This window comes from Phragmites australis, chromosome 18, assembly GCF_958298935.1.
Source record: "Phragmites australis chromosome 18, lpPhrAust1.1, whole genome shotgun sequence".
NCBI classification, from domain to species: Eukaryota; Viridiplantae; Streptophyta; class Magnoliopsida; order Poales; family Poaceae; genus Phragmites; species Phragmites australis.
In genome coordinates this window covers 2,704,787-2,731,118 of record NC_084938.1, presented here as the reverse complement: position 1 = coordinate 2,731,118, position 26,332 = coordinate 2,704,787, and the positions used below count along the sequence as shown (strand labels likewise).

Below are 26,332 nucleotides of genomic sequence, written 5' to 3'. Positions count from 1 at the left end.
ATTCCCTAGTCCTAGCGCCTGAGCATGCGCCACCCCGCGCACCCGAGCCGTGTTGCCTCCGAGCTACTCACCCTACCTTATCTCCTCACCGTGCTTATCCTCATCCCCAACAGAATCGATCTGAATCCTCATCGTGGGAGGCCCCCGCCGCCGCTATATAACTGGGAAGGGGTGCTCGTGGAGGGGGATGGGGGCGAGAAGAGAGAGAGGAGAGAAGAGAGAAGAGGATAGAGGGAGAGAGAGGAGAAGTCTTCCTTTCTTTTTTTTAATCCACATCTTTGCCGTCGTGTTTTGGCTTCACCGGAGAGCTATGGCCGTTGTTCTCGCTTGTAGGTCTCCGCAATAAGCTGCCTCCTTCCCTTCCTTTTTGCTGCTACAGAGGTGGCCGGCCAGCGCTTCGGCGCCACGTCCATGCGTGTGATGGCCTGTGCCGAGGTGTTCATAATTGAACCTGGTCGGTTGTTCTTGTGGTTCTGTGGTCCGACCGACCATCACGTTGCGTCCGTGGGATGATGTTGTGCTGTGATGTTTTGAGGTGGCTGGGTGGTGATTTGGTGGTGGTCAGTGATGCTTTTTGTTGTTGTGGTGGCCGGCTATTGTTGGCGATTGATGGTCCGGCGGGTCGTGTGCCACAACCGTGATGATTTGTGGTGGCCGGGTGGTGATTTGGTAGTGGCCAGATTATTTTGGCTTCGAGGTGATGGCTGTTCTTGTTGCTTGGTGGTGAACCCGGCTGGCCGATGTGTCGCGTTCGTGGAGGAAGCAGTGCTGGTGGCCGGTTGTTTTTTATCTGTGATGGTCGGCCGTCGTGATTTGTGGTGGTGCTGTGCTGTTGGTCTATGTTTCGGCCCACTGTTCTTTTGATGGTGATCCGGCCAGTGCGTCTTGGGCCGCATCCGTGAAGGTGGAGTTGTGCTGTTATTTTGGGTCCGGCTATTCTTTTGTGTGGGTGTTATCCCCGGCTGATCGGCTTTTGATGTTTGCCTTTGATTTCTCCGCCGCCGGATGGGTAGGCTGTGCCGCCGGCTAGGTGAGCCTCGCCGCCGGCGGAGGTAAGCGGCATTTCGTCTCCTCGCTGTTGAGGCATGTCGGCTGGTGTGCCTTCCTATTATGCGCAGCATATGTGTTGTCTTTTGATTCAGTATATCTGTTGATTATTTCGTAACCGTATGTTGTCGTGAATTTAAACGGATACATATGTGTTTTGCTCATGGTTGAATGCATGAGGTTTTGGGTTGTTTGGTGATACTAGAACGCTAGCTCTAGTTGGTTTGGGGCCTGGTACTTGCACCCTTTTGGTACTGGTTTAATGATTGGCATCCAGTTTGTATTATGTTGTTGTCGGCCACTTTATTATTGAGCATGCTGATGAATGGCGCCTTGCTAGCTAGTAGCTATAGATGGAATAATAATGATGGTGTCGATTATTTTTCGAGGGGATTGGTATTGCGGCTAGATGATCCTGTCATTTAGCGAGTTAAGGGCTTTGCTGCTGTCCTTTTGATGACCGTCAGTGTTAATTTCATCATAGATGTTGCTTATGTGAATCCCCTTTTGTTGCTCATCAAAGAAGAGGCTCCCTGTTGTACCGAGCCCTTTTGATCCCTTTTGCCTTTGTGTTCTTTTATCTGCTATTATGGTTGCCTTGCTACTGTGGCTTACTGTTGTTGGCTTTGATCTCTGGTCATGCCGTGTGTTGTTGCCATGGCTTGGTTGGTTATGAGCCTGATGGTGGCAATGCTATAGAGATGCTATCCTCTTTCTGTTGGATAAATGGTTGTGTTAAGGTTTGCTCCTTTTCTACTTGACCAGCAAAATGATAAGCCAAGTTTGGGAGAATTGGTGCCTTGATGATTAGCTGTTGTGGGATAACTTATCTCTGACACTTGTGGGTTATGGTTGAGTGTCGTGCCAATGATGATATTGAGGTTCGACAGGGCAGTGGTCTTTTCGGTTGCCTTTGCAGTTATTACCCTTTTTGCCTGTGTGGCATTAGTTTTCGTAGCTGAGTTGCCTATGAGACGTTGTCGAGATTAGGGGTCATAGATAGGAGTTTAGAAATGTTGTATTTCACCGGACTCCCACGAGGTTGTAGCTGGTGAAATGCCGCGTAACTAGACTCTCTCTCCCTCTATTATTTTGTAGTACCTGAGGCTGTGGCTGATGATGAGGGGCTACAGATTCTGAGGCCTGTGTGGCCAATGATGACCTGGGATATATAAACAGTCCATAAAGCTCATGCTAGACTATTTGTCCTGTATCTTCTACTGTGTTGATTTCTAACGCTTACTTTTCTTTGTTTATGATTTATATGACTATAGCCTTGACCAGTAAAAAAATAGTTTAATCGGAGATTGTCTAGGCCAAAAGCCGGACATAATTAACCGGCGTCCTCATGAGGCCCCGGGAACTAGGATAGCAGTCATCAAGGAAGTTTAGTCAGATAGCGTGTGCGTTTGTACGTGTGCGTGTGTGTGACATTGTAATCAGATGGAACTGTACTTTATGATTTCGATAATGAATGAATAAAGTTACGTATTTTCAATTACAATTGTCTCTGTTTCTTTTGTATAATTTACATATACTGGCACGCCTGCAACATATACAGTTACAATATAGCAATTCGAACACAATGACATGTTTCGAATCCGTGAAACAGACTGACTCAATGATACTATGAGATGGATGCCCGAGCCTTCTATGCCAATGTTCAGGAGTGGAGTGAGCTTGACACTAGGAAGACCGTGACAACTTGATGACGAATGGAAGGAAGGCTTGCTTGGCACTGGATATAAGACCTCCTTTGCTTTTACCGCAAAGAAGAATTGTCTTTATTGCAAGGTCCTTAATCATGAAAGAGTCAGGATAAAATTCAGCCACAACATGATTGTCATAAACAAGTTTGTGAACTGAAAAAAGATTCTTGCTAATATGTGGAACACGCAAGACATTTCGAAGAACAAGATTCTTATGTGAGCCAGGAATGAAAGAATGACCAACATGGGTAATGTTCAGACCTGCCCCGTTGGCGACTTGGATGTTATCCTTGACAGAGTAGCGCTCCTGGGTGGTGAATCGGTTGAGATCACTGGTCAGTTGATCAGTGGCACCACTATTCGCATACCAGTTGGTATCCACGGAATAGGCGCCCACATTTGCAGCATTGCCAGAGCGCTTGCGTGGATTGTCAGCTTGAAACACGTGGTTGAACTGCTGCCTACACCGCAACGCATCATGACCATACTTGGAGCAGACTTGGCAGGTCGGCTTGGGGCCTCCTCCCTTGTCATTGCCACATCCACACCCGTGGTCGCGTCCATGTCCCTGGCCGCTCGAGGCGAAGGTCAGCACTGAGAAAGTAAGCATAAAACTTATTAAGGTTCATTGGGTCTTCACAAGCCATGATAGATGCCACCAAAGGCTCATTAGTCCTGCCAGCATGTAGTCGAGTACTTCTTCACAAGTGAGAGGATTTCCAATGGATGCCATCGTGTCAGTAAACCCCTTCATCTTGTTAAAGTATTCAGCCATTGGCATATCCTTCTTCTTGAGATTTGATAACTGATAGCGCATGTGCATGATCTGTGCATGATTTTGCGACGAAAACATGAGGTGGAGTGCTTCCCAGACAGCACGCGATGTTGTCAGCCGTGCCATTTGGATAAGAATATCCTTAGTCATGGACGAGAGGAGGGCGATGAGCACTTGTTGCTCGTACTAGAACCAGCATAGGTAATCGAGATTGGATGTCTGCACCGCCGAGTCGCCATGCCAGAGGCGATGAACCGTGCGAACACCGGTGTCGTGCCGTCGACGTAGCCAAAAAGTTGTGCGGCTTGCATAGTAGGCACCATACGAGTCTTCCAAAGAAAGAAGTTTTCCTAGATAGACGGATTGTGATCATGCTGTCTATCGTGGGGATGGTCATGGTGGCACTTAGCAATGAAATTAGAGCACCGGTGGTCGAGTTAAGAGGGGCGGAGGCTGACATGATGAGCAGATGGGGTCTGCCCTGGTACCAAGTTAGAACAGATGAATTGCCATGAGGAATACCTCAGGTCTTGGTGCTATATATACTGATATGCAGATAAGATACAATCAGGAGTTTGTTGTACAAGAGATTAGGATCAAGACCTGTTGCCGGATAAGCTGCATGAGCTATACAATCTTAACAAACAAGCAGATGTGAATTGGTTAGTTTAAGACACCCACGTCCACGATCAGCTGAAGGCGCACGGCTCGTGGCGGGATGGTGGTGATCGTCGACACCGCCAGGATCGACCATAGGTCCTGAAGCTGACGGTGGAAGAGGCCAGGGTAGATCAGTGGGGCCAAGGACAAGCCAACCCATGCCAGCAAGCTCGCTAGGTCACCGGCAGGTGGGACGGAGAACCGAGGTGATGGAGCTTCGTCTGCCTGCACGCCTCGACGCCGCGCCGCCAGCTCCACGTCCTCGAGAAGCGGGTGTAGCGGTACAGCACAAGGATTTCTTTGTCTTCTTGGCTCTCAGCGATCAGGTCCGTATCCGCAGCGGCAACCCGCAAGAATCCGGCGGTGTTCTCGATGGCGGCGAACCCGCGCTGGACCATGAAACTCCCCTTCCGGCACGACACTCCCGGTCGGTGCGGCGACCAACGGGGTTCTGGTCCTCTTTCTCTCCTCTTGTCGGCCACCTCGCCGTCCCTGACCTTGCGCGGCTCGTCCTCATTGTTATCACTGTCGTTAAGCTCCGCGTAGTCATTCTCATCGAGAGGCTCGTACTCCACTCCCGCCTCATCGTCAACAAGAGCATAGTCGTCGAACCGGACGGCGCGTCCACGGAGGCATGGCACAGGACGAACTCGTGGGGTCTGCACCGGCGCCACGCCCAAGGCGGGCTCCTCCGGGGATAGCGTCCCGATCCTGTACTCCTCGCGACCGATCTCAACCCAGACGTTCACCGCACGCTGGCCGCCGGCACTGGGCGGGTCGATAACCAGCGACGCCCAGGCGATGCGGAGGCGGTGGCCGTCGTGCGGAACCATGTATACCATAGTGCCGCTCCTCGCCTCTCTACACCACGGCGCCTCCATGGCCTCCAAGCCTCTGATGGATCGGTCGAGAAGAAGAAGAATTGGGAAGTGGATTGATGCGATTGTAGAGTGGAGGCCATGCAACGCGTGGCGATCTTTAGAGCTCCGCGTATCGAATGCTTCGCGCGTAAACCGTGCTCTAATCGAACTCAGACTCAAGAAGTGACGGAAATGGATTCGGCCACCATGACCACGCCGTACGAGTGGATGAAGATAATGGGTCGAGAAGCTGACAGCATTTTGGCTCCGTAGAATCGATAGAAGATATTGTTTTAGGTACATTACGCATTTAAAGTAACGATAGCGTATTTTGTTAAAACATATATATTCGTTTACTTGCCATTTCTTACTTGCATCTGTGCGCTGTTTTGCTTTGGCCATGCGAACCAACATTCCTACTGTTGGAGTGTTGTCTTTTTAACTGAAATTTACATAATTCAACGTGAGATTTCTTTTTCTTTTTTCTTTGTCAAAAGGGGCGAGTTTTGAGTTGGATGCTTGATGTATCTGAGATAAGCTATATGACTCAATCAAATTCTATCATTTCGTTTAACTGAAATTTACATAATTCAAGGTGAAATTTCTTTTTTCTTTTTTACCAAAGGGGCGAGTCTTGAGTTGAATGTTTGATGTATCCGAGATTAAAAGTTCTATGATTCAATTAAGTCGATCGTTTGGTTCGAGTTGAAATTTCGGTGGTTCAGCTTAAGATTTGAAGTTTAAAAGTCAATGCATTCCTCATTTTGTAAGGGTGTTAGTTACCTGTATGATTTTTTTTAAGCTGCAACTTATATTATGGATGTGTAGAAACAAGCTAAATGGATACAGTAACTTTAAAAAGAAAATTGTTTAGTTATCTGTATGCGCAGATACAATAATTATATGAAGGTGTTTAGTTACCTATACAGACAAATATAATAATCATGCACTGAGATTAACGAGTGGATCTGTTACAACATTGTAGAAGATACAATGTATATACCAAGTTATGTTTCATAGAGAAGCTCGATTTGGATATATTCATCGGGGCAAAGCTCCAACCGTATGATTGTATTCACAGATACAGTGAGAAATAATACACGTAAATAACCAAATAATTTTTATCATAAAAATATAAACACAACCATAATCATAATATCTCTAATATAAGCAGCTAAACACGCCCTAAGCGGGAGAATAGGTAGCTGGTATCTGACAACATGAACTACAAAAATAGAAGTTTTTAGCTAAGAGTACGCACAAAAGAAGCACCCAATGGTCATAACGGGAGACCAAAAGAAAGGCTAGCCTCTTTACGGGGCCCACAAGAAGACTAGTACAAGTTCCAGAATCCGACCAAACAAACGGTCCTCCCGGTCCAACCGAACCGAACCGAGCCACTTGGTTGGGTTGGACTTGGACCGCGTCGCCTCCGCACCATTCTCCGCATATAAAAATCACACCACGGCCGCACCATCCGCCAAAACGCCACTCCCGACCAAGCTCTGCTCCGCGTTCTGGATGATGGCGAGAGCAGCCGCGCCGAGCGCCATGGCGGCGGCATCCTCGCGCCCCACGGCGCCGGCGCGCCTTCCCCGCAGCTGCGTCAGCCTCACCGCCGCCCGCGGGGTCTGCTCGCAGCCGCAGCACCGCCTGGCGCGGCCTGCGGCTGCGGCGGCGGCCCCGCCGCGGAACAGGGCGTGCACGTGCTCGCCCACGACGCACCCGGGTTCGTTCCGCTGCGCCCTGCACAGGAAGCGCGCCTCGCCCGCCGCGCCGCCGGGGACGGCACCTGTGTCGAGCAGGCTGAGCGCCGCCCGGCTGCCGTCGATGGCCAGCCCGCTGGCGCGCATCGCGGCGGTGGAGAAGGGCGGCGACCACATCAGGCGCGCGCTTGCATCCCTCGTCCGCCCGTCCTCGCAGCAGCACCAGCGCCGCCGCGCGGACTTCCGCCCGCGTCCCAGCTGCCTCTCCGCCATGTCCACGGCTGCTGACAAGCCATCACCGTGAAGCGTCCAATGTTCAATTCCTCGCGGCTTGCTTGCCGCAACAATTTTGTTGTCCACGTTTCATTTCATTCCTTAATTTTTTTTCCCTGGTGCCCAGTGCCTGCCGCTCTGTTCTAGCAAAAAATTTCGCAATGTAGTAGTAGAGGCCTTTCGTCGCTGAAAGCTTTGTGCACTATTACGATCATATGATCATATCAGATTACAAAATTGTTGTTCTTTTCGGGACACCATTGACGCCTTTCTTGCTGAAGCATGAAGCAGAGTAATTTTCTTCGATGGTGCAGTAGAGTTTTAGTTATTTTAGGATGTATTTGATTTATGCCCAAATTCTCTTTGCTTAGCCACCTACAATTTTGCCGACCGAGAATTAGCACAAATGCTTAATCATGTCAAATCTAGCGACAACTTAAACCAAGTTCAAATTCTTATGATCATCCAAATTTTTGGCTAGGTTAATTTGGGTATGAACCAAACACATTCTTGCACCTTGTGTCAATCAATGAAGTTTATTTAGAGATAAATTCAAGATATGCTTACTAAATAGCTGTCTAATCCCTAATATTACATCTATTATAAAAATAACATGTAAAATATAGAACTATATATCATCAACACAATAATAATATATATAAAACATATCAAGCTATCCAGTATCAAATCGTGAAATTTTGTTAGAATCGTGACATTCACATTGGTTCGGAACAAGTGGGTGATAAAAAGTCGGGCAACCAATCCCCGCGGCTTGATTTCTTGCGCGAGGGGTTGGTGTCGATATCAAGGTCAACGAGTCAACGAGCTGGGGGCCGCAGCCTGTTCCGTTCCGCTCCTCTCCTCTTGTGTGAAGCCTTGGAGATGCCGCCGGCCGATCGTTGACTTTTTCCGCCGTTGCGTTCAGAGGCAGGCGGGTCGTTCGTGTGGGCCAAGAAACGGAGCAGCTGTCGCTGGCGCTTAGTGAACAGCGGTGGGGCCGTGCCTGCGCAATTCAGACGTCACAGTGGAAGAGCGGGCCCACTGCCCAAGCTGTGATACACTAGCAACAACGCTCATGACAGGTATAGGTCTGCTGCGGCGACAATTTCACATGAGGAGAGTATCACATGGCTTTACATGACCAAGTATGTATAAAGATTTGGAGTAGCGACATTGCAAGCCCAATGCGTGTGAGTACATCTATTTTAGGGTGTTTTTAAATTTCAGGTGTTTGAAATTAAAGATCCTTTCAGATCGATGTGAATCGCAAGATAAAAATCCAATGGACTGAATATTGTCTTCCTTCTCAAATCGTTTCATAGCGCGGCGCTTCATCCCTATCGTTTTGTCTCACTCTCGCTCCCTTGCCCCACAGAATCCCTTGTCTCTTGCGATATTTTCATCGTCGGATCTGTCTCTACCATTTCTCTCTCACTAATCAATCTATTTTTAACTCTTATGTCCTAGTAACAGCCCATCGGCAGTCCATCGTCTAGCCCATAGCCGATGGTGTCCCCACACCTAACTGCTCCGTTAGGTTGCCCTGCCGTCCGTTGACCTCTCTCTGAGCCCAAAGATGGAGAATCCCGCTGGAGAAAATCCATCGACAAAGAAAATGAGCATTCACACCCATCGTATGAACCGAATCGATATTGCCTCCTCTGTCGAGTCATCCTGTCGTCCGTTGAACTCTCTCTAAGCTTAAAGATGGAGAATCCCACCGGAGAAAATCCATCAGTAAAGAAAATGAGTATTTACACCCATCGTCTGAACTGAATCGAGTTTTCAGAAGTCTAGAACTTGGGAAGTGTGCTATTTTAAAGGTGACCTTTGTATCTATTCGGTCGGCATTAAACCAAAAAACACTACAATGTCTATACAAATCTAATGACTTGGAAGTACAACTCATGGCATGTAAACAGGGGCGGGCCCACGTTGGGTCATGGGTGTACAGATGTACACCCAATTTTTTGAGCAATTTTTTTTATATGTAGTATTTTCTGGGTGTACAAATGTATTTTTTGGGTGTACAAATGTATCCACTATTCAGTCCAACCAAAGCAACTCGCAAGTCTTCCTCCGTCCGCAACTCAGCCCAAGCCCACGAAGCCCGTTCGGCCGTTCGCCCGTTCCCACTCCACTCAAACCAGTCCACGACCACCAGGACCACCACGCGCACGCGGTCCACCGTCCAGGGCAAGACGGCGCCGGGGCGCGGCGCGGGTGCAGGCGCCGACGCTGGCGCGAGCTTGGCCGAGGTGGCACCGGGGCGCAACGCGGGTGTAGGGGCTGGCGCGAGCCTAGCCGAGGCAGTGCCGGGGAGCAGCGCGGGTGTAGGCGCCAGCGCGAGCTTGGCCGAGGCGGTGCTGGGGAGCAGCACGGGTGCAGGCGCCGGCGCGAGCCTGGCCGAGGCGGTGCCGGGGAGCAGCGTGGGTGCAGACGCCGGTGCGAGCCTGGCCGAGGTGGCGCCGGGGCGCGTCGCCAGTGCAGGCGCATGCGCGGGCACGAGCCAGACAGCAGCGGCGGCAAGTCAGAGTATGTACACGTTTTTTTGGAGAAGAAAGAAGTAGAGGCTATAGAAGTGTAGAGCTGTGTTCTGTGTGCAGATGTGCTGCCGTGCTGGTCTGAACTGAACTAAAAAGTAAATATCTGGACTGAACATGTGTTGGTTTGCTCTCTGCTGGACTAAATAAGTGAACATGATTCCAATTTCCAAATTGAAGAAGTATGAACATGTGATTGAGTGAATGAACAAATTGAAAATTGTTCTGAACATGTGACTCAAAAATCAAAATTGTCTATGTGCAGGAGCATTTAGGTTGTTTGTTATACTGTTTTTTTATTTGTTCAGCTTAACATTAGCTGTACAACATGCTCACATATTGATATGCTCATTGTTTTTTCTCTCTAGAGGGGAATATGAAGCTTATCAAGAGAAAGACTATTGATTTGAGAACCATGTGGAGTAAAGCTGCAAAGTCAAAAAAGACATCAATTGAATCTCCCAGTTCCATTCAATTGCCTGTGGCTAACAATGATGATGCAGTTCATGAAGAGGCTGAAGCGAACGAAGCGGCTCAAGTGGATGACAGTGATGATGGAATTTATGATGTTGACTTGCTTCCGCGTGATCCTGGGAAGAGGATTCCAATTGTAGATTATGATATCAATGATCAAGATAGGGTGAGAAGGGATTCATTGCATTGGGCCCTTGTCAACCACGGGGCCATAATTTTGAAAGAAGAATGATTGGAGGTATGCGTAGATTTGTGCCTGCTTGGTTTGATACTTATAATTGGATTGAGTATAGTGTGGATAGAGAGGCTGTCTTTTGCTTTGTTTGTTATTTGTTTAAGGATAATAGTCGTGCTGGTGGAGATGCTTTTGTGAATGAGGGATTTAAAAATTGGAACCATAAAGAGGTGTTTAGGAAACATGTTGGTGATATTAATAGTGCCCACAATCAAGCTCAAGAGAAATATGATTTCTTTGTGAAACCTAAAACATCAATTGAGCAGTCATTTGCTTCAACAACTAAACAGTACAAGGTTCTTTACATAGCTCGCTTGACATGGTCACTTAGGTGCATAAGGTTTCTCTTGAGACAAGGGTTGGCTTTTCGTGGGCATGATGAAAGTGAAGATTCTAAAAATAAAGAAAATTTTCTTAAGCTTTTAAATTTTCTAGCAAATAATTTTCAAGAAGTTAACAAGGTGGTTCTAAAGAATGCTCCGAAAAAAAGTAAAATAATAGACCACAAGATACAAAATGATCTTATAAGCTCTTGTGCCAAGGAAACTACTAAGTTTATTATGGAGGATCTTGGTAATGAACATTTTTCGATACTTGCTGATGAATCTAGTGATGTGTTCCTAAATGAACAATTGGCTCTTTACTTGCGTTATGTTGATAAAAAGGGAAAGTCAGTTGAGAGATTTCTTGGTGTTGTCAATGTTGAAGACACTACATCTTCAACACTAAAAACTGCAATTGAAAATTTGCTTATGGATCATCAGTTGAGCTTTTCTATAGTCCATGGTCAAGGATACGATGGAGCTAGTAACATGAAAGGTCACATTAATGGTTTGAAGAAACTTATAATAGATGAGTCTCCTTCTGCTTATTATATTCACTGCTTTGCTCATCAACTTCAATTAACTCTTGTTGCTGTTGCTAAGGAGAGTGGTGATTGTCAATGGTTTTTTCAACAACTCTCATATTTATTAAATGTTCTTGGTAATTCTTGTAAGAAGATAAGAATGCTTCGAGTGGTTCAAGCCGAGTCTATCATTGAATCATTGGAATTGGTTGAACTTGAAAGCGGTCAGGGTTTGAATCAAGAGATGGGTTTGGGAAGACCAGGTGATACAAGGTGGGGATCTCACTATAAAACTATATTGCATATTATTGCTTTGTACCAACCAATTCGAAAAGCTCTGATCAAGATTGGGGAAGACTATAATGGGACGGAGGCTATATCGGCTCAAACTATGTTGACATCATTTGAGTCATTCGAGTTCGTTTTTATGTTACATTTGATGGAAGAAATATTTGGGTACACAGATGACTTAGGTAATGCTTTGCAAAAGAGGGAAAAAGATATTGTTAATGCTATTTCTCTTGTTTATACCACAAAGGAACAATTGCAGTTATTGCGGGAAGATGGTGGATGGGATACTTTCCTTCAAGGTGTCATTTCTTTTTGTGTGAAGCATAAGATCAAAATTGCTGATATGGATGGTCACTACAAGCCGGTTGGAAGATCTGCAAGGTTCTATGGTAAAACTACGAATAAACACCGCTTTCATGTTGATATGTTTTTAGGTGTCATTGATAGGCAACTTCGAGAGCTTAATGACCGGTTTGATAAGGTGAACACAGAATTACTTATTTGCATGGCATCATTCAATCCTATTGATTCACTTGCTGCATTTGATAAGGAGAATTTGGTTAAGCTTGCTCAATTTTATCCTAAGGATTTCACAAAGGATGAAATGTTGAAACTTCCCAATCAATTAAGAAATTATATCGCAGATGTGCGAATGGATGAGAGGTTTAAAGATGTGAAAACTCTTGCCGATCTTTCTATTAAGCTTGTTGAAACAAAGAAGAGCGGCACTTTTGAAGTTGTTTACAAGCTTCTCAAATTGGTGCTAATTCTTCCTGTAGCGACAGCTAGTGTTGAGAGAGTGTTTTCTTCAATGACTTATGTGAAGAATAAGCTAAGGAATAAAATAGGGAGTCAATACATGAATGATTGTTTGGTCACTTTTATTGAGCGGGACTTCTTTTTGCAAGTTGAGGATGATGTCATCATAGCCGCGTTTCAAAAGATGAGGAACCGTAAAGTTGAATTGTAATTTCGAATTCTAAGGTGATGTGGCAATGCAAGGGCAACTCTCATTTTGTGCTTACACTAAACTTGGTAAATTATTCGCTAATCTTACTGAATTGTTCTTGATGCAGAGTGACATGTGCAGCTTGTGACTTCCTACTCTAGGTAATCTACTTGCTGCTATGGCATATGGTTGGTTACTTCTCAATTTAGGTGGATTTGTTTTCAAATTATATATGAGAAATGTTGAAAATTGAAAAGGTGGGGCACGACGTCAGCTACGGTGCTGATACGTACACCTAAATTGAAAATCCTGAGCCCGTCACTGCATGTAAACCAATAAAAAGGATGCACACAACCATACGAACCCAATGACATAACTTACATTTGAGAAGAAATCGTGCAACTTGCGTTCTCGAAAAAAATGGCACAACTTAGAAAATAGTAAGTCCGAATGTAGTGTGTGTCTGAATGTTCAGGTTTGGTCTAATTCTCTCCTTAAAACGTAGGGCAGAGCTCCTGCCATAAGGCCTTAATTAGTCTTTTTTTTTTTAAAGCAACAACAAGTCAACAACAACATTAAGAAGGAATGATTTTTACAACTTTTTACAGTATATAATGGGCGGTTTCGCCTGCTAATTCCAAATCATGAATGAATTAGCTAGGAGGCTCCTCCGGGCGGCGGCATCTGGAGCACGGATACGAACCAGCTTCTGCACGGGTAGACGGAGCAGAAGGTCTGCATGGCCGTCATGAGCAGCAGCACGACGGCGGCGAGCAGCGTTAGGATCTTCCACGACCTGAACACGTACTTCTTCAGCAGCTTCTGCGCCCGCGCTGCCGCCCTCCGGCTCCGGTGCGCGTTCACCTCCCTTATCACAACGTCCAGCCGGGGCACCTTGCTGAGCCGCGTCGCGCGGCACATCCCGTTCCACATGTCCGCCGCCTCCTTGTCGCTCTTCAAGTGGTTCACCACCACGCCGCTCTGCCGCAGGATCTTCACATCCTTGGGCGTGTCGATGATGCCGTTCATCAGCTCCGTGTACCGCGCCAGCACCAGCGGCCCCCGCACGGCGACGGCCTCGTAGGCGACCAGGTTGCGCAGGACCACCTCCGTGTTGCCGTCCAGCGTGATGATGGGTAGGCTCAGCGTCGCCGTCGCCGCGTCGAAGGAGATCCCCGCGATGCCCTCTGGCGCCGGCTCGAACCGGACGCCCCACCGCGCCAGCTGCGCCACCGACGGGATCATGATCTCCTGCGCCAGCGGCGAGTTGATGATGGTCCCCAGGTTCACGCCCTTGACACGCGCCTCCAAGTCTGTCGACGTCATCAGCTTGGTCACCAGCGGCGCCACCGCCGACAGCAGCGGCACCTTGCCCATCAGCCGCCCCGGGAGCCTCGACGCCATTCTCATCAGACGGGCGATGAGGTTCGTCCGGACGAACCGCACCGGCGCCACGTCGAGGCTGGACACCTGAAAGCACGCCTGCTTCACCTTGTCGTAGTCTGGGAGCTGCTGCGACGGGTCGATCATGTCGATGGTGAACTCCTCGGGCACCATCGGCGGCGGCTCCCGGTCCTCTACGTCGAAGACGTCCGCGGCGGGCACGAGGAAGTGGTAGAGGAGCTCGAGCATGTGCGCGTGCCTGGCGAGGTCGGCGACCACCACTTCGGCGCTGGTCTTGATGGGGGACACCTCCCTGATGAAGCGGGCGAACACCCCGTGCAGCGCGTCGGCGGCGGCCTGCTCGGTGGCGTGGCGGAGCGCGAGGGCCTGGGCGAAGAGGAAGAGCGGGAGCTGGTTCTCGAGCATCATGGCGTCACGCACGGTGGCGTTGATCCATGTGGTCGCCGACGACACCATGTCCGTGACCTCGTCGCGGTGGTAGCTCTCGAGGAAGTCGAGCAGGAAGCACGTGTCGATGGCCATCATCCATGCCAGCATCTGATCGCTTAGCTCCAGGAACCTATGTTAAAATTAGTAACACTGATTAATTCATGCAGAATATTTTTTTTAGGTGCAGAATTTAATTAAGATAAGCAACAGAGTTAGAAAAAACGAGCAGCGGATGTGCACAAACATAACTGATCACATACAATTAGACTAATATTATATAAATCTATATCTAACATTAAACTAATTATCGCCGATTTATAGAGTGCTCGGGCATACCGGAACACCACTTCGCTCCGCTAATGTAGCCACCTCAGTTTTTTTAAGGGACCTCAGATTTCGTACCTCTAAAACATACTGAGTACTGACACGATTGTGAGAGCTAGGTTAAATGGCTAATTTATAGTAGTGCCTCCTGTTACAAATATTTGATGTTTTGAATGAGAGAAATAAAGCATAGAATCTAGCCTCACAATATTAATGGTTGTATTGACATCTAACAACAACAACAATTTGTCAAGATAATTTTCCTTTTTGAATTATGCTGCTCAAGTCCTATGGCATGTTTGTTAGGGCTCTAGAAATTAGTCTTTGATTTATACATCTTGTTATTATTTTAGATTAAAATAAATATTGAAACTACTTTATTTTAATGGTGCCTTGCACATTTTTATCTGGGAAATTAATTACATAGGTAACTAAGCCCATCATAAGTAGGTTCAAGCAGGAGGGGCGATCATTTTCATGGCATTAATCTACACTCTAGAGGAACATGCAGAGGCAAGGTTAGGTGAGGTGAGTCCATCAGCTGGACGGGACGTGTGCACCATACCTGTGGTAGGGCGCGCGTATCTTGTCCTGGAGCTCGAGCAGCCGCCGCACGAGGTGGTCGAACTTCTGGCCGTCGGCGAAGAGCTTCTCGGCGCGCTTGGCGGCGGCGAGCTTGTACCGCTCCATGTCCCTGAGGTCGGGCCGGTGGTGATGGTACGGCCCCAGCGCGAAGTGCTGTGGCAGGTAGGCCTCGGGCCTCGTCGCCCTGAGCACTCGCGGGACGTCGAACACCTTGGCCGCCGCGCCCAGCTCCTCCGCCGCCTCCCGCTCCAGGGTCTGCCGCACCCGGCTCAGCCACCGGTCCTCGTCGAAGTGCACGCCCGCGTTCGCCGCCGACGACTGCACGAACCGCGCCCGCGCCTGCAGCTCCGACAGCGCCATGCTTCCCGATGATCTAGATCTCGACCGCGCGTTCTCGTGCTGGCAGCTACTTGCTGATGATGATCTTGCTAGTGTGATCGAGCTGTACACTTTGTTTACTTGCTTCTATGGCTTCTATGCGAGAAGCTGTGGCTATATACCAGTCTCGCCTCCTGGCAGTTACGCGCGCAAGTGGGTGGGTGGTTACGAGTTGAAAAGATAGTTTAGGCAGCGCGCGCGTAAGCGTGAAACATGCATAAGTATGTATGCATGCATGCATGCTCCCATTGTAAATTCATCACCAGGGTTGCGTTCGTCGTCGCCGAGTGAAGAAAAAGCGGCAATGTAACGCTAGCTTAATTGTCAATGCAATGATGAACTTGTCATGCCTGTCATATTATACTGTTGACCAGGAGCGGATCATGTTACATGTGGAGGATGCATATAACATCTATAATTTTTTGTTTTTTAATGATTTATTATTATATATATATACACATCAAACTTACATGACACTCCTAACACAATAATGAGACACTCCGATCTCTAACCTAACAAGTGTAACATCTTGTTATTTTTGTTATAGATTCGTCACTGCTGTTGAGAGAGGGGGCCACAAGCAGGTAGCAATTTTTATTAATCAGAAACTAGTAATGATGAACTTGTCATTCCTACTACTGCAGATAGGTAAAACACTGCGGACGTGGAGGGGCGTTGGGGATAGTGGTATCGTAATGCAGTGTAGGGTTGGACGAGCGGAAAGTAGTGTGAAATTTAATTAGTAGAGAAGCTAATTTGATGGCTTTCAGATCGATTCAAGGATGTGCATATGCATGCATATCTAACTAGATTGGCCGATGAAAACGAATTAAACTGGGACAGTGTCTGGCGGTTCTTGTTTTTTGCCACTTGCAGTCATTAATTGGTTACACAAGTGGTTGATTTCCCTCAGAAAATTTTTAGCTAACGACGGAAGTTAAGAAAATATATGAGTGCCTGAAGAAGACTTGAGAGTTTAATTATGGGGATTTGGGGAAATGCAATATTAAACCACATGCATATGTGTGTAGGGGTTTAGCACAATTTCCATGCCTCCTACGAATAGCATCCATCTACCGTTTGATTCTTCGATCCCTCAACACGTCGATGCAAAATAGATGGCTGTTTGGGTTTGTTTGTTTTGGATTTTGGATCGTGCTCCACAGTTAGATTATGTAAATAAATGGATAGATTTTGAAAGTAGATTGCAGCAATCTAGATTTAGATTATAGCACAATCTACAATCCACTTTAGAGTAGTTTTTATAATCACAATCTAAATTTCAGATTCTTATAATCCACAAGAGAAACAAATAAGATCTTATACAGGTCCCACTGAGGAGATCCGTATCACAGAACCTGCACCCATCGCTACCTAACTAAGGCTTTGTTTGTTTCAAACTGTAAAAGCTAGATTATAATTATAATCTATAAGCTGAAACAAACAGTTAGATTATAAAAACTAAATTATGATCATAATCTGCAAGCTAAAATAAACACCTGAATTGTAACAATGAAGTAATCCACTTTTCACCAACTTTTACAATCCACAATTCAATTTTTTTACAATCTAGTTTTTATGATCTAGCTTCTTATAATCTATAATTTGTAAGTTATTTTTCATAATCTTGAACTGAAATAAATAGATTCTAACTACACCACGGCACAAAATTACCGTCCGGCGTTGGTCGGTAAAAAGGAAACATTGTTTGCCCGTAGTTGTGGAAAGAGATCGTGGAACGACGATTAATATCCTTTAAAAATAATGATTCCGTACCAGAATCTCTCTTGCATTGAATGGTGATAACCCCAACACATATCATGTAAAATTGGCACCCATACGTTAAAAAACAGAAAAACACTTATTTTAAAACCGGAAAACTAACTAATGAAAACTCCCTATTTAACGCTTAGAGTTTATATAATGAATGTTTTCCTGTTTTGTAATAGAGATCTTGCCGATGTGAGTTTTCTTGTTTTATAATGTATAATTTTCTGTTTATGTTAAGGATTTATTATTTTTAGTTTTTTTGTTTTAAAATGTGTGTTTTTGATTTTGTAAAAGAGATTTTCCGTACGAGCTGATTCAAGGAGATTGGATTGGTCGACACGTTTACATACATACATATATATATACATGTATACGTATATATACATTGCATATATATACATACATATATATGCCTCAAATAGGTGATTTGGTCATAACAATTAACCTCACATGCTCGCTGTCCTTGTGGTTGGGAGCACTTGTGAAACATATGGGTTATTTAGTCGAAATCTCAATTATTTAATTTATGCGAGAAAAGGAATTTCAAAAGTGTCATGACCTGTGTCTGCGCCCACTTTTGTCGACAGGAGCAGCGTGTGGTGGTGGTACGCTCGATCCGGAGTGATCACGATCGATCACGGCCCACGGACATGATGGGTGCACGCAGTCACGCCCGTTCCGACGACGAAGCGAGCTCCTTGTAACTGCGAAGCGGGTCGTCGCCGAGTGAAGAACCGCATCGAGGTCGAGGAAGAGGTTAGATAACCTCAAAGAATTGATCGTCAATGCAACGGGCCAACGATGAACATGTCATCATCTGTGCATATGCATGACGTATTGAATGGTTAATAATAATCATGCTACCTCTGTTACACGCTTGAAATATAAAAAATATGGATAAGTACTTGTATGAATGGTCAAACTTCTAAGCCGGCCATACTCATGACTCCGAGCATGACACATCCCTCTACGCTCAATTATCAAAATAACTCAACTCAATCTAGTTCAAGCAAATTCAGATTTCTAACCCTTCAACCCTAGGAGAAAAACTCGATAAGCTCAAAGAATTCATCGAATAGCTTATGATTTAGATGTAGACACATCATATTGTACTCTAGTTTCCTAAGTTAATACAAAGCTCAAAGCAACATACATGACGTAGTCCCCCCAGAGCCAAAATCTATCTACATTATGTGTTTTCTTATTCCAATTTAACAATCAATAGTACCGATTAAGTGATCCTTACCCCATATAAATATTGTATTATCGTTTTACTAATCTCAACATTAAGGTTGCCACTATTTGTCATATATATTTGCCAAACTTATATAAAGTTAGTTGATAAAAAAACTTCGCCATACTTTGATAAGAATAAGGAATCTTGCATTATTTTTTTAATCATTGACGTGTGAGACCATAACAAAAGAATTTTGCCATAACTACAGCTATGAACCAAATAACTAAGCTGGTCAAACTTGTATAACATTTGGCAGAGCCGTCCCTGACAATTTAGAGGCCCTATGCTAAATCACTACATATAAAAAAATACTGTTACATTAAGAAAAGAACAGCAACAAATGTAGCAGTATTAAATCTAAGGACAAGAGCTGGGACACCCCTTACTCCCCGATGACACACATGTATACAATACAGTATTGCATGCCTCTAATTTAAAGAGACTAATATCAGAATGACAAAGGAGAGGGAAAATTTGTTTTGTTACTTGTGAAATAATAAAATAAAGTAAAGAGAGATATGCAATCACTGCTACAGAAACTCTCTTCACTGTAGGCTCCAAACCCCCTTCACTACCGGTTTTGGAGCTGACAGTGGGTAACGGACAGTAATAGTCTCCGACTATCACTGTTGGCTCTGTGGACCGACAGTGAAAGGGGTTATCATGGCTGGTGGTTTCAACCGGTAGTATTGTGCCTCCTCCCTTCTACTCCGGCCCTATCCTCCCTCTCTGTCCTCAATCTCTCTGTCTCTCTCTCACTCAATACATACATATAATGAGACATATATAATGTAAGTCAATAATAACGTTACATTCATTAATACATAGTAATTCATGTCACATATATATACACAATAGTTCTCACACGTCACCCTAAAAAAATTGGTCGAGTTGAGCCAGTCCAGTATCCCTCTACCTCTCCCGCGATGAGGACCACGACTCTGCGCGGACGGCTGATGGCATCTGTACGTGCAGGGACACGGGGGGGGGGGAGCGATGGTGGTGGAGCGGAGGACCCGGCCACGCCTGATCAATCACAGCTGGAGAACATTCCACTTATACGTGGCATTTCTCCCAACTAGAGAACACTCCACTTCACTGACCACGATGAATAATATACCATATCATAGCAGTCCTAAATTTCAAAGAATATACAAAAATAATATACTACAAAACACACTAACACTCTCTGAACTAGTATTGCACTGGATAGCCAAAACAACTAGTATTTCAAAACCATGGATATTATACCACATATCAAAATACAAGAGAATATTCAAGAGTATTCATTACACATGATCTTGAAATAAAAGGACAGTATCTCTCATCATGTATACAGAAAGTAATAGACAATATGAACATAATTTGTGTAAAAGTGCTCTTAGATATTGAGTAACAATTGGCCTCGGAACTATTAAATTTCTGCTATGTAATTGTTCTAGTGAATACATCATAGATAGGGCAATATTTCTAAGATTTCAGCTAGCAAATAGAACCTAATCTAGTTCTTCAAAATTTAAGACATCATCATGGACATGGCTGTTATGTCAACAAAGTGCACAAATTCTGAACAAAACAAATAAGAAAGTGTCGAGGTAGGAGAACTGAATATCAATTTGCAAAATGACTGCTCAGAGAAGTTAACATAACAATTTACCAAGTGTCAAGTATATTAGACAGACTTTGAACTCATAGCAGCACACATCCAACGATCAATTTAACATGTATTGCACTGGATAGCCAAACCAACATGGATTTCTCAATGTACAGGTACACAACCGAACATGCAATAAGTAACATCCAGGTATATGCTAATGTACTCAGAAATCAAGCTTAGTCTCAATGTATTCTTTCATCACAGAGCGTAAAGCACATGTAACCTTCTGTCCAGATTAACAGAGTAGGGAGGAAGGTATATGCTAATGTACCCAGATTAACAGAGTTGGCGAGCAATGTGGACGACAGCGGCACGAGCGGGACGGAGGATGGCGGCGTTGGGGACGGAGACAGTGGCCTCCGGGACGGGGACGGCGGGGCTCCAGGGAGGGGGACGGCGGCCTCTGGAACGGGGATGATAGGGCTTCGGGGACGGTGGCGTTGGGGAGGATACGGCGGCGATGACAGTGTCGGGGAGGAGGAGGCAGGAGGCGTTTCGGCGCGAAGGGCATAGGCCAGAATTTTTTTTCTAAGTATCAGATGGCGGGCGTCGAACAATTATATAGGGGAGGGCTTTCATTGCTGGCTCAATATGACGACCGGCAGTGAAAGTAGTTTCACTGCCGGTCCAATAAATCCACCGGCAGTGAAAGTAGTTTTACTACCGGTCCAATATGTTCATTGGCAGTAAAACCCCTTTCATTGTTGGTACCGCCGGGTGCAAAAAAATTATTTTAGTTTCGCGCGTACGCCAAGAGAATCGAACCCACGACCTGCACCAAGTAAGAACGAACAAACCACTAGGTACTCAAGAGTTTTCGATTGAGTTTGTATTATCTATATTTATTAACATTCTATTGACCTAAAATACTATTACATATTTATTTAAATTTGAAAGAGTACATTCGCTGTCGGCTCAATAGGACGATCGGCAGTGAAACTACTTTCACTGCTGGCCCAATATGTCCACGGGCAATGAAACCCCTTTCATTGTTGTTGCCACGGGTGTAAAAAATTTATTTTAGTTTCATACGCGCACAGAGAAATTGAAGCTTCGATAACAAAAGTGAGGTATAATTACATCTAAACAAATTTATACATAGTAATTCATACATATTATAGACTTCTAAATTTATTCTCATGGTTCATTAGGATCAACTTTGAAGATTTGCCTAAGTCTATATAGTGATAAGATCAATTTTGGTTTTTCAGGTAATATTTTGAGTTAAAATGCTAAATATAGGATTAACCTTGGGAATTTTAACTTACTTGAGCTTAAGGCTCATGCTAGAAGCTTATTTGCTGTTGGGAAAAATTCAGAGTACGCTTGTCTAAAAAATGAAGAAAGGGCAAATGAGCAAATGGAGAGGAAAGAATGGATTTTGTTTGGATAGCTAAAGAGATCTCATCTAGACCACCTTCTTGACCAAAATTGAGCTTGAGTGGTGGAGAAATCAATGTGAGAGAAGAGATGAAGTGGTTGTTGCCATAGGAGATTTTGTGAGGGAGATAATACTGAAATGGCTCTGTTAGCTCGAGGTAGAAGAAGGTGAAAATATGAGGATATCATTGCTGGCCAGTAGATTAAGCTAGCAGTGATGAGGTGTGTGTGCATCACTGCGGCTCAATCCATCTGCCAGTAGTGATAACCTTTATCACTTTTGATTCATAAGTAACGATGGTTGATTCTTCCCACATAGCTAATGAACCAGCAGTGATGCCCTATCACTGTCGACTAAAAAAACCGATAGTGATAGACCGGTATATAAGTCTAGTTATATAGTATGTGAATAATAAAAGAAAATAAAGAGAAAGAAAGAGGGATGAGAGCACAAGAGAGAGTGACCCACTGGGCACTGGGAGAGAGCGGCCCAATAAAAAATTGAAATACATATTGGGCCAGTGGTTCATGTGGGCTCCGTGTTGACGAACCCACTGCTGATTTGATCTATGGTTACTTCCTCTTATCTGAAATATAAATCTATTAGAACATTATTATACAGTCTTTAATATAACATTTTGGCTATAAATATATGTAAAAATATATTTTTTAAAGAGAAACATCTACATATTATGAAAGTACTCTCTTCATTAAAAAATACAAGACATATTTTATTTTGAAAAAGTTAAACTTTATGTATTTTGATAAAAAAAATTAGTCAAATTATAAGTATATTTAGTGTTAAAAAGTATACAACTAGATTCATATTTCAAAACTCTTTCACATTATATTGGTTTTGTAGCTATAAACTATATATTTTGTGAGAAAATAATGATCAAAGTCTAATTTGGAAGACTAAGCCTAAACAAAATAAGCCTTACATTCTTAAACGAAGGGAGTATATTTCATGATAAATCTAATAACATTCTTAGAAATTAATGATCAAAACTAAAAAGGCTTGGCTTAGGACCATCTTAGGTAGACTCATATTTGAGATCAAAGGTACTATTTTATTGGGCCGGCCATTAAGAGGGAAATGGGCCACCTTCGTATCAGTTCGGCCCCACCTTTTGGACCATCAGTGTAAGCTTTTCAAGGCCCGTCTGGCCTCACGAAGCTAGTCAGATGCTCTGTTCAAAAAAGGAAAAGCAAGAGAGAGAAAGAGATGAGAGAGAAGAGACCCACTCTTCGTACGTTTTAGGCGCTGAAATCTCCTACAAGATTTGAGCGCCCGTGTGAACCTATCGCTCCTAAATTACGGGATGGAGTTTTTGAGATAGGTGATTCGTCAGATTTAAACAGAGGTTGAGGACGGTGCCACGGGTGGCAGATGAACAAAGTAAATAGTGGAGGAGCGTGAAAATAGAGTGATTAGTACGATGAGTGATGAGCACGAATTTAACTGTGGGAATATGGTCGGAGACAGCGGGGAGCAGGCCGGAGGTGGGAAGCACGATAAAAAAGACCAATATGAGTGGAGTAGACGCTGGCGAGAGCTAGAAGACACGCTGGCCGAAGTTGATTTGAGTGCCAGATTTAAAGAGTGATTCAGAGTAGTCAGGGGCGAAGCCAGAAATTAGACATGGGAGAGGCCAATAAGATATGGAGGGGGCCAATTAGACTGAACTGCAGTTAACACGTGGTGATTAGTATTTTATTAACGAGATGACAGCGTCGTTGGGGGGTGCCAGGCCCCCTCTTCGCCACTGAGAGTAGTGGTGCAATGGGTGATAGGTGGGCAAGGTTAGGGTGGAGAGTGTGTAAATAGAGTGATTAGCGTGATAAGTGATAAGCATAGATTTAACTGTGGAAACATCGCCAGAGATAGCGGGGAGCAAGCCGGAGGTGGGAGTATGATAAAAAAATAAAAATTAGACAATATATATGAGCGTATTTGTTAAAATAGATAATATGTTATCGTATTTACAAATTTAGCACTTATATTCGGCGCATCATTTATTGAAAATAGATCTTCAGTACATCGTACGTAAAAAAAACTTATATTCTACACACCGTATGCCGAATACCGTATTGTCGGATGCGATCATACCAGGACTAAAGCACCGGATCCTATCAGAACTCCGAAGTTAAGCGTGTTTGAGCGAGAGTAGTACTAGGATGGGTGACCTCATGAGAAATCCTATGCGCCGAATACGGGCTATAGTGCCGGTGTGCCGAATATGGTCATATGCTGAATATGATACTGTAGCACATATTTGGCACACCATATGCCGAATATATGCTACAGTGCCATATTCAGTACACGGTGTGCCGAATATGACTGTTTTCGGCGTACGGTGTACCAAAATTCTATTTTCGGTAAATGATATGTCGAATACGAATGCTAAAATTGTAATTAGGCAACATGTTAATATATTATTTATTTCAGCAAATATACTCATACATATTATCTAATTTTAGATTTTTTTTTCCGATAAAAAGGACCGATATGAGTGGAGTAGACGCTGGCCAGAGCTAGAAGACAGTCGTGAGCGGTTGAATACCTACTACAGCAGTCTAGAAAAACAAACAAAAACAGGCGTCTGGAATAAGCAACGCCCGGATAGAACACGATAGAGTCCGCGAGCGCAACCCCACCCACAGCTCCCGACCGTTGCGTCGCCGCAGCCTCCGCCCCGCGCGCCCGCCGGCATGGCCACGGCCGCCGCCGCCGCCGCCCGCCGCGCGCCCGTGGGCTCGCACCGCCTCGCACCGAGCCGGCACAGCAGCAGCCGCTCGTTGCTCCATCCGGCCTTGCTCTGCTCCCGCCCGGGGATGCTGTCCGCCCAGCCCCAAGCGGCGCCGGCCAGGACGGAGAGGGCGGCCGGCCTCGCCGCCCGCGTCGCGTTCAACCCCTCCGGCAACTTCGACCTCTCCCTTTCCATGGACCAAGACGGTGAATTTCTTTCTCCACTAATCAATCAACCACGCCAAACTGATCCTCTGAATGAATGTGCTAAACAAAGCGATATGCAGTTAGATAAATTTACGTCAACAATCGTGGCAATTTTCAGTAATTAATCGTCCGAAATACTGAATGAGCTGTTGATTGCCTGGTTCGTGGGTTTCAATGCTGCCGTGGTTTCCAGCAGCAGTTTTATTTAGTTTTCTATGTTCAGTTATTTGGGCCATGATTTAGAAACCACTGGAACAAGTTGAACGACACCTCTACTTTGGATGTATAGGTTGTTGCAAGTCATATTTCACACCTGCCTGACAACAATTCAGCCATCGCCCAAGCAAGAATAGTGCAATTCTTGAACTTTTTTATTCTTTTCTGAGTTTGCCACTGGCTGGTTTTCAGTATCAAATTTGTGCGAGAATCCTATTAAAATAGAAATAGGTGCAATCTGTTAATTTGCAAATAGCAATGTGTTCATTGATGTTATGAGCACCACTGCACCAGTATGGCAGTATTATACTACTCTCTGTGAACAGTGGGAACTTTCTCATGAATACACGTTGTTCTATTTTTTTTCATGCATGACCTCCCTGGTCGTTATTTCTAAGGATAAAGTTTCGTTTGATTGTTTCCACTCTTCACTTCCTGCTACCATTGTAGTTTCTTGACATTTCCACTTGTGTGTACTCATTGTTTGTGTTTTGCTGTAGATACCCCACAAGTCCAACCTCCACCTCCGCCTACAGAAGGGCGCTTTGAAATCGTTATCAACAATGACACCATCCGAACACTCGATCTATCGCCTGTTCAAGAAGCACTCGGTGATTTGAGTTCCTTAACAGCAGGTTTACAATTATACCTAGAACATCATGCCCATTGCATTGGTCATTCACCAATTTCATGCTCTGAAAGGAAGTTTACATACACTATTCAGCTGAATCAAGAAATCTTTTGGATCGAACTGTTGGGTTTACCATAAATTACGAGAGGAAGGATCAATACGACACGCGGGAGCTCTCAGAGTTGCCTGACATAAGGCTATGGTTTGTGAGGCTTGATACTGCTTACCCTTGGTTTCCAGTTGTGCTTGACTGGAGAGCCGGTGAGCTCGCCAGATATGCTGCAATGCTGGTCCCTCACCAGGTAATCGATCAGGGAGAAATAATTTCTGAGTTGTCTGAATTCAAACAATATAAATCTTCGGGCGCCACATTGTTCTTCAATGTCTTAATTTTAGATAGCATTTTATGCATTTCCCCAAAAGTTTGACGGTATGCAAATCAATGTGGATGAACTGCAGATGAGCATGCGACTCGGTGTCGTTTTCAACCCGGAGGCGCTAGAGCTGTTTGTGATGAAGAAAGTGTTTGCTGTTGATTCCTGGCTGAAGCAGCAGAACCATCCCAAGCCGAGGTTGAAGACGGCAGACATGGCCAGGATGCTCGGCTTCGGTATAGGAGATGAGCTGTTCGACTTGATCGAGAAGTACCCTGTTCATCCTTCGTGATTAGAACTGAAAATGGAATCAATTGCAGTTTATCACAGTCATTTGATCGGCGCTACTTGTATACATGAAAATCATGGTGCTGAATTGTACAGAAATTTACTTTTGTTTGAGGAGCTTGTTGATTCTGTCGTTTTGCTCATGGTCTTTTTGCTGCGAGCAGCAGCAGCCGTGAATCAGGGTGTATGCAAACGGGGGCTGGTGCCCGTGCTCCTGCGACCGTGAATCTCGCTTGCCTCCGCTTTGGAAGCATATCCAGAGTCACAAGGCAGGGCTCTACGACCGTGCAGAGAATTTGCATTGCGAATAAATTATGCACTCATCAAACTGAAA

At 45.0% G+C, this 26,332-nt stretch overlaps 4 protein-coding genes and 1 pseudogene across 4 annotated transcripts; 4 read left to right on the top strand and 1 right to left on the bottom strand.

Moving 5' to 3' along the window:
- Nucleotides 1-6,543: 6,543 nt before the first annotated feature.
- Nucleotides 6,544-7,334, top strand: LOC133899208 (uncharacterized). Its single transcript, XM_062340177.1, has one exon. The coding sequence runs from the start codon at nt 6,573-6,575 to the stop codon at nt 7,059-7,061; it is 489 nt and encodes a 162-aa protein (XP_062196161.1). The 5' UTR covers nt 6,544-6,572; the 3' UTR covers nt 7,062-7,334.
- Nucleotides 7,335-9,063: 1,729 nt separating this feature from the next.
- Nucleotides 9,064-12,530, top strand: LOC133899433 (uncharacterized). Its single transcript, XM_062340419.1, has 4 exons — nt 9,064-9,565; nt 9,942-10,213; nt 10,387-12,386; nt 12,497-12,530. The coding sequence occupies exons 1-4, from the start codon at nt 9,064-9,066 to the stop codon at nt 12,528-12,530; spliced, it is 2,808 nt and encodes a 935-aa protein (XP_062196403.1).
- A 333-nt stretch (nt 12,531-12,863) lies between these two features.
- LOC133898363 (putative UPF0481 protein At3g02645) lies at nt 12,864-15,755 on the bottom strand. Its single transcript, XM_062339031.1, has 2 exons — nt 15,092-15,755; nt 12,864-14,332 (listed from the first exon to the last, which is right to left on the bottom strand). Exons 1-2 carry the CDS (start codon nt 15,469-15,471, stop codon nt 13,027-13,029), a joined length of 1,686 nt encoding a protein of 561 aa, XP_062195015.1. The 5' UTR covers nt 15,472-15,755; the 3' UTR covers nt 12,864-13,026.
- A 7,874-nt stretch (nt 15,756-23,629) lies between these two features.
- On the top strand, nt 23,630-23,749 carry LOC133899825 (5S ribosomal RNA; annotated as a pseudogene).
- Nucleotides 23,750-24,102: 353 nt separating this feature from the next.
- Nucleotides 24,103-26,127, top strand: LOC133898838 (protein CHLORORESPIRATORY REDUCTION 6, chloroplastic-like). Its single transcript, XM_062339611.1, has 4 exons — nt 24,103-24,489; nt 25,206-25,340; nt 25,430-25,638; nt 25,796-26,127. The coding sequence occupies exons 1-4, from the start codon at nt 24,246-24,248 to the stop codon at nt 26,000-26,002; spliced, it is 795 nt and encodes a 264-aa protein (XP_062195595.1). The 5' UTR covers nt 24,103-24,245; the 3' UTR covers nt 26,003-26,127.
- The last annotated feature ends 205 nt before the right edge of the window (nt 26,128-26,332 follow it).